This window comes from Euphorbia lathyris, chromosome 5 (genome assembly GCF_963576675.1).
Source record: "Euphorbia lathyris chromosome 5, ddEupLath1.1, whole genome shotgun sequence".
In the NCBI taxonomy this organism is placed as follows: domain Eukaryota; kingdom Viridiplantae; phylum Streptophyta; class Magnoliopsida; order Malpighiales; family Euphorbiaceae; genus Euphorbia; species Euphorbia lathyris.
The window spans coordinates 38,216,818-38,224,671 of NC_088914.1; the positions used below are offsets into that span (position 1 = coordinate 38,216,818).

General features: G+C 42.3%; 1 protein-coding gene across 3 annotated transcripts; it reads right to left on the reverse strand.

The window, feature by feature from the left end:
• Positions 1 to 1,824: 1,824 nt before the first annotated feature.
• On the reverse strand, positions 1,825 to 3,727 carry LOC136231302 (fasciclin-like arabinogalactan protein 7). Of its 3 annotated transcripts, none has more exons than XM_066020637.1 (2): positions 3,542 to 3,727; positions 1,825 to 2,809 (listed from the first exon to the last, which is right to left on the reverse strand). In XM_066020637.1, the coding sequence occupies exon 2, from the start codon at positions 2,759 to 2,761 to the stop codon at positions 1,976 to 1,978; it is 786 nt and encodes a 261-aa protein (XP_065876709.1). In that variant the 5' UTR covers positions 2,762 to 2,809; positions 3,542 to 3,727; the 3' UTR covers positions 1,825 to 1,975. The 3 variants fall into 3 exon arrangements, with proteins under 3 accessions (XP_065876709.1, XP_065876710.1, XP_065876711.1); XM_066020638.1 differs by lacking the exon at positions 3,542 to 3,727 and adding an exon at positions 3,208 to 3,341; XM_066020639.1 differs by lacking the exon at positions 3,542 to 3,727 and adding an exon at positions 3,094 to 3,115.
• Between the last annotated feature and the right edge of the window lie 4,127 nt (positions 3,728 to 7,854).

The window sequence follows — 7,854 nt, forward strand, 5'->3', positions numbered from 1 at the left end:
GAAATTCTTTGTTGGGCTTTTCTGACCCATGAGGAGTCCAATTAGAGTTAGGTCCATGCTTTAACCCTAGGAGTATATAAAGGTAAGTTTAAGATAGTTTTTGTAACCTAATTTTCGGCCACCACAAAGAAAGGAGAAAGTGAAAATCCATTATTCTTCCATTCCGTCCAGCCACACGAAATTGCCCATAGCCGGAGATTGAACCGTTGGATCATTGTGAATTTTGGACAGGAGCTTCCTAACACCTGTTCGCTTGTTTTCACCGGAGCGATCGTCGTTCAGAGGCTTGTAAGACCAGTTCGTATCAGGGGAAGATTGTAGACAGATTTGTGACTTCTTTGAGGTTCTTCATTTCTTTCGTGTTGTGATTGATTTCATACTTCTTGAGGGAAAATTCCAAGATTGTATGTTGATTGTGTATGCCTCTAGTGTTATCCAGTGATGAACTTGTGTATTGCCCATTATTATTTGATATAGTGGAAGGTTTAAGCGGACTACGGTCCCGTGGTTTTTACTCCTTGCATTGAGGGGGTTTTCCACGTAAAAATCGTGCTTGTTCTTTGTGTTTGTGTGACTGCCATTTTACTATCGTTGTTGCTTCGTTTGTGTTTGGTTGTTGCTCTACTAATTAGTTTCCTCATAGATTCATTCAAGTCGGGAAAGGATTAATAACGGAGGTTAATTCCGCATTATTGTTGTTACCGTTGTTAATCCGTTTTTCCCATCATTCTTGACTCTTGAGGATCCACAACCTATGTTATGTTTCAGAGATTTCAATGAGATCATATGTCAGTCCGAGAAACAAGGCGAAAGAATTCGAAATGATAAGGAAATGGAACCTTTTCAGGTGTGTTTGGAGGAATGCAATCTCAACTCAAAGATTTAGGGGCGGATGGTAATGGCTTCACTTGGTATAATCGACGTGCAGGGTTAGAGGCTATATGGGAACGGCTCGACCGCTTCCTTACTAATCCTGACTGGACGGACCTATTCCCCCTGCGACTAGAATTTCTCCTCTCCCCCAGATATCTTCAGATCAACCCGATCCTGATTAACTTATATAAATAAAAGCGAACAATGGCAAGGGGAAAAACCCGAAACACAAATAAAATGAAGTAAACAAGTTGCAAAAGCATTCAAGTGCATGAGAGAGTTCTAGCAACGGCAACACTTTGTAAATTGTTGCAATTCTTGTAATTCTTATTTGCTTGTTTAATACAATTGCTATTCTCCCAATTCTCTCAATCTTCCCAAGTGCTTTCGATTCTAACTTCCACAACTCAAAAAGGCTTACTCAGCCGATTTTGATAGCAAGCGACTAAGTGCCGGGCGGGTTGGAAAAATAGCCCCGTGACAGGTGGTATCAAAAGGGAAAGCTTTTAAAACCCTTCGAAATATAACTTTAGAGCTATTATCCAGTTTTGAGAATGATAAACTCACAAACATGAAATTCCCGAGAACCGAGCGGTAACCCGAACTCGTGTGTTTATGATCAAAATGACTCCGGAAAGTTAGAAAGATGATTCTAAATATGTTTAGAACCAACCTGTAGTAGAAATAGTTGAATTTGGAACCCGAAAACATTTTCTGAAAGTTTACAGTGACTTCAGAAATTTGAAATTCAGATGCACTAAATTCAATTCTTCTGTAATTTACAGGTGTTTATGTGTTTGGTGTTGTGTTTAAATCACTCAAAACATAAATTCAAATCCAAAATCCTCTTTTTCTTCCTTTTCTTTCTCTATTTTCTCAAAATCTTCTGTAAAAAGCATTGACCATAACCAAATACAAGCAATATAGCAAAGGAAAAAAAAAGAGATTGGATTGAGTAGAAACAGCAATAATAAATTCCATTACATAAATTTAGTGACATATAATCAAAAAATGGTTTAAAATCAAAGTAAATATACCAAATCTGGACATATCCTCTCAAAATAAATTAAGAATAATCACCAACGAATCACTTTTAATACTTTCACAAGAACAAGACCAGCACACCTGAAACTGCCAACACCAATTGACTCCAAATACCGGCATTCATGATTCTATATGAAGAGTTTGGAGTGGAAACACCCGGGGCATGGGAGTCTCCGGTCAGATCAGATGACGGAGCATCTGCAGCTGGGCTAATTTCAGGAGCTGGTGCAGGTGCAGGCATTGGAGGAATATCAGTACCAAAAATAGCTTCAGGCAACAACACCTTATCAACCTGATAAATTGCCACAGGTTCAGTCGAAAATACACTGCTGCTAACTTTAGTGCTAGTCCATCCTGAATCAAGATGCACAGTTCCGGACACATCTGTGAAATTCAAAGCGAATTCATTTGCTCCTGCAAATGTACTAACCGGGCTTATTTGGCTAAGGTTCTTGAAGTCAGACAATGAGTAATAATGGGGTAAGGCATGATAAAGCATGACTTGCTTGAGCTGTTCTTGAGTTAGGTTTGATAAAGATGGCTTCTTTAGAGATGAAAAGGCAGAGTTTTTCGGCACGAAAAGAGTAAGCCCTTCTTCTGTGTTGTTGGCTTGATTTTGGAAGGTGTCAATTACTTTTGTGGATTCAAGGTAGTTCAAGAAGGTGCCAAATGGGCCTGCTACTGACAGTAAACTGGTGAGGTTCACATATCCAGGTGTCGGTGCTGGTGCTGGTGCTGGAGCCGGAGTTGGAGGCAGGATTGGTGCTAGAGGACTAGCAGATTCAACATATGCTGGTGAAGTCAAGCAAAACAATACTGCAGTACTTAACATAAACAGCTCCATATTCTCAAAAGGCTTAAACACCAAATGTTTTTATAACTCTCCAAATTCCTGCAAGAATCAAATGCCATATTTGGTAATTAATGTCCAAGCAATACAATCTCTTAACCCATTGATAAACAAACAATTAAAAGTCCCTACTTTGAATTGACAGATTTATCAATTAGCAAAACAAAGATGGCAAATCTCCAAATTTAAGATCATACAACCAAAATAAGCAAAATTTGGGGAGGATCAAAGAGAGCCTAAACAGAAGCATCCATTTTATAGCTTCCAAAACCAGATCTTGTTGAACTCATCAATCAAAATTAAAAATTAAACACAGAATAACATACTAATTAGTTAAATTCAGAAAGCTTGGAAGGGCATCGAAAGAAAGCAATGGCAGAAAAAAATGTGAATGTGGAAAGTGGAGTGCATACAAGCAGGAAAAGACATCATTTTCATACCCTAATTAAGGTCCAATCTAATGCCCTAGCTTAAGATCCCCAATTGAAGTTCAGTGCTTCCTCTGTAGAGTGTGATAAAGAAAACAAATTCATATTGTCCTAAATATTAAAAGAAATAAATAAAGACAGCACACAATGTGCATGAAGACAAAGCAATAAAACAGATCTAGACCAGCTCATCCTACAACAACAGCTCCCACATGTTAAAGTAACAGTAAAGAGAAATAGCTATGAAGAAAGAAGATTAATTTAATTAAGAAAAGAAAATCTGAAGACAATTGAAAAAATGACATTATGATCGAGTTCATGAATAGAAAGATAGAATTGCAGTTACCTGAGTAAGAGGAATTCAGAGGTTGAGAAATTGCAATGGAGAGGGGGACAAAAGCGGCAGGCAAGGTTTATATAAAGATAGAAGAATTATGAATGCTAAAGATGAAAAGAATAAAAACTGAAACCAGCTGGAAAATCCTAAAGGTGTTAATTATATGAAAATACAATAATTATAGCATGGGATGTTGTTTTCAGTTTACCAGACTAAGGAAGGTTCTTTCTTACAAGGGAAAAGTGAAGTATGCTTTATTAGAAATCCTTCCTAATATTTATATATACCATAAATGCACTGTTTTCATAATGTTGGGTTGGGTGCCCTTTCTTAATCAATTTCTACAGAATTAGTTTTTAAATCCTTGATTCCCATCCTTGCACTCTACCCTAAACATTAGCTACCATTTTCTCAATTTCTCCCTTAATTATTATGAGAATTTAGTCTTGCAAATTTACTATATATTTTGCTTCATAGGATTTTATTTGTGGCATTAACTAACTTATGATCAACATATCCAACCTCATTCCCAGATACTCATAAAAGAAATACAAATAATAACCTCCTAAGTAGAAATAAAAAAAAGATCAACAACCAAAGAACATTCATTTCTAAATGAACACGAGTAATATGAAGTTGTTGAAGCCATTTAACGTCTACCAACAACTCAGCCTCAACAAACTTTGTATCATAAAAAATGATAATTCCACATATTGGAAGAAATTGATTTAAAAGGATAAAAAAATCCAAGTAAACGGGCACACGTGTAAATTTTCATGACAAAATTGAGGGAAAAAATGTTTTAGAGATCTTGAAAGTCAATCAACTGCCTGCGAATCAAAAAACTTTTTGATGAATTTCAAATTGGGTCCCATAACATTCACAAGACATGTAATGTTGATTAAGAGCGATTAATAAATGCTTCTCTAATGTTAGTCATTAGAAGGATGAAGATGATTTTAAACCTCAAACAAGATGCCTGTTTATATCGAATGAGACTCCATTAGCTAGAAGAATTCTAAGCAAGCTACCGTACCAGACTCTACGGTCGAATCAAAGAGGCGATTTGAATGAGGAAGTTCATTACTAAGTTATGAGTGGTGTCTAACATTGTTAATCCTATTACCATGTGATTCGGAAGATCACTCGGCCCAAGGACTAAAGAGCGAGAAGCCTCAAAGGTCCAAGGCAACTCACTATAAATAGAAGGAACCAAGAGAGGCAAAGGGATCGGGTAACATACTCTCTATCTCATTTTCAATAAATTAACAATACTCTCGAGCGACTAACTATCTTGATCGTCGGAGTGTTCCCAGGGACCGCTCCCCGCACAGAGACGACCCCCAAAAGCTCGGAACTCCCCGAAGAGAGCTCGGATCACTGTTCCGCATATCCTAATTATTTGGTGCGGTGAGCGTGGAATACAAGTGACCTCGGAGCCTCCAGCAAGATGCAAACGCCGACTGGGCCCGCCCCAACGGAGCAACTAGTTCTATGACGAACGTGGAACGAGACAAGGTTCCCACGAGACTGGAAGGCTCCTCGCCTATCACAATATTCGGGAACCGAAGACCCGAACGACCACGTGGCCTCCTTCATGAGAACTATCAACCTATATTCAAAAGACGAGGACATCATGTGCAAAGTTTTTCCCACCACACTCTCATCCAGTGCCCAAGAGTGGTATCGAGGACTGGCTCCCGAATCAATTTACTCGTTCGACCTACTAAAAGACCTTTTCCTCTCCCGTTTCGCCGCGGCAGCGAAGGTAAGAAAGATCAGCTTGGACCTCAATGGACTCAAGCAGCGGGCAACCGAGCCACTGCGCAACTTTCTTTCCAGGTTCCACTACATGGCCTCTCAGGTAAAGGGCCTCAACCTAAAGGTAGCTCATGATGCCCTAGCAAAGGGAACCTCGTGCGAGCCCCTAAAGTAAAAGTGCTTCAGAAAGATGCCGCGATCCTTCGAGGAGCTTATGACCATGGCACAGACGTTCGTCCGATATGACGACTGCGATCGGCCGGCAGGGTACGAGGAATCAGAAAGGGACAAGGCCAGAGGAGATGTGCGCAAAGAGGAAAAGAGCAGACCGACCGCAGAAGCACGAGACGAAGGCCGGGCACGCAGGGAGGCCCCCATACCTTTCCCAGCGCGGGTCGAGCGGGCAAACCTTGAGCGCAGGGGGACCGATCCCGTGGAAAGGAAGTACATTATGCTACTCAAAACCAGCCCCGCCGTTACGCACACCTGACTCCACCGGCAGACAAAGGCAAGACCCATGTCGAGAAGGAATACTGCAAATACCACAAATCCTCTGGACACTCTACGGAAAACTGCTATCAACTACAAAAAGAAATCAAGCGGATCACAAAGCAAGGTGCGCCACCAAAAACCATCAGGCAGAGGGAACAGAGCCCGAAGCAACGCGACACCGGCCGAACAGATGAGGTAAAGCGACCAAGATTCCACGGAGAAATCCATGTCATAAGAGAGGGAGCACCGGCACTCTGTCCGCATCTGGAGAACTCCCGAAAGAGGAAAGCAGCTGATCAGAACGCTACAGCCACCACTCCGGACCAGCCATTCGGAGGCCCTCGTGGTCACCATCAACATCGCCGGCTTTAAGATGCATCAGGTACTGGTGGACACAGGAAGCTCGGTTAACCTGCTTACCTGGAGAGTGCTCCGTACTATGAAGAATACTCACACGGCCCTCCGTGCCGAAACTTTTCCCCTGGTTGGTTTGTCAGAAATAGAAGTCCACGTGAAGGGAGTCATCTCTCTGTCAACAATCTTTGCCGAAAGCGACCAACAAATAGAGGACACCGTTGAATGGGTGGTAGTGGACATCCCCTTGGCCTATAACGCCATTATCGGAAGACCTCTGCTGGCTAGCCTCAAAGCTACAATTGATATCTCCGACCTATGCTTAACTTTACCGCATCGAAGCGGCAGAATCACCATCCAAGGAGATCGCATCCTAGCCAAGAAACTGCAATGGGAGGCGACTCAACCTCGGACGACACTCTACCTTGAGGACGGTCTGATGGATATGAGGGGGTACAATCCCACACCGATTGAACCGGTCAGCGACTGCCCCATCGGGGAGAACAAGACACTAAAGATTGGGACCAAGCTTCCACCTCCTCTGGCCAGCGAGATAAAGGCCGTCCTATCGGAGCATTCAGATGTATTCGCATGGTGCACCGAAGACATCACAAGAGTCTCACCTGAACAAGCAACTCACAGATTGAACATCGACCCTTCCGTCGAACCCCTAAAGAAGAAGAAACGGGTACAGGCGAAGGACAAGAAAGCTGCCGTCAAGGCAGAGATCGAGAAGCTATTAGCTGTAAAGTTTATTCGTGAGGTCCACTATCCGGATTGGCTTTCTAATGTTGTACTTGTAAAGAAAGCCAGCGGAAAGTACCGCATGTGTGTAGATTATACGGATGTTAATAAAGCATGCCCCAAGGATTCCTACCCGCTGCCCAACATAGATCAGCTTCTAGACCAGACAACCGGTCGCAAAATCTTGTCCCAGTTTGATGCCATCGCTGGTTTTTAGCAAATCCCTCTGGACCTGGCCGATGCCGAAAAGACCTCCTTCATAACGCATGAAGGCATGTATTGCTACAACGTGATGCCTTTCGGGTTGAAGAATGCAGGAGCAACATATCAGCGACTAATAGACAAGATGTTCACTCACCTCATCAGTAAAACGGTTGTTAGACGAGGTGTCGCGGCCTAATCTCCCGGGCGGACCAGGGGGTGGACAACCTCATGGCGACGTAAGCGGTGATTGGCGCCGAAAGCAACCAATCGTGGAATCAAGCTGCTCGGCAGGACCGGAGCTCGGAGATATGGAAGAGTCGCCACCCACGAATGGGAAAATGAACACCGATCCCTTGCGGGAGACCGGTGTGGGTTCGGGAAACTTAGGTACGAGCCGAGAAGGCTAGCTCCTTTTCGGAGAAAGGCTACTAGGCACCCCGACATCGCCCGGTTATGAACCACCGGCCTCCTACTCAGCATGTTAGGCGATAACGGACTAATCGTATACTTCTTTAAGTTTAAAATTCATTTGAAACCATTTTCTTTCTCTTTTTAGAAACCATTTTGAGCATATGATATTGAAAAGCCACCTCAGTAAAGAATCACCCATTTATGTTTATACATACACAGAGAGGGAAGAAAGAAATGATTTATTTACAACCGTATTTAAATGTTATGTTGTGTGTCTATTCTACACTAACTTATTTCCTCAAAACGAGTTTTATTTACATGGTTCGCACCTTAATCGCCGTTGGAACGATTTAGGA

Coding starts and splice junctions, on each gene's coding strand:
- LOC136231302 (XM_066020637.1), bottom strand. CDS start 2,761: ATGGAGCTGTTTATGTTAAGTACTGCAGTATTGTTTTGCTTGACTTCA.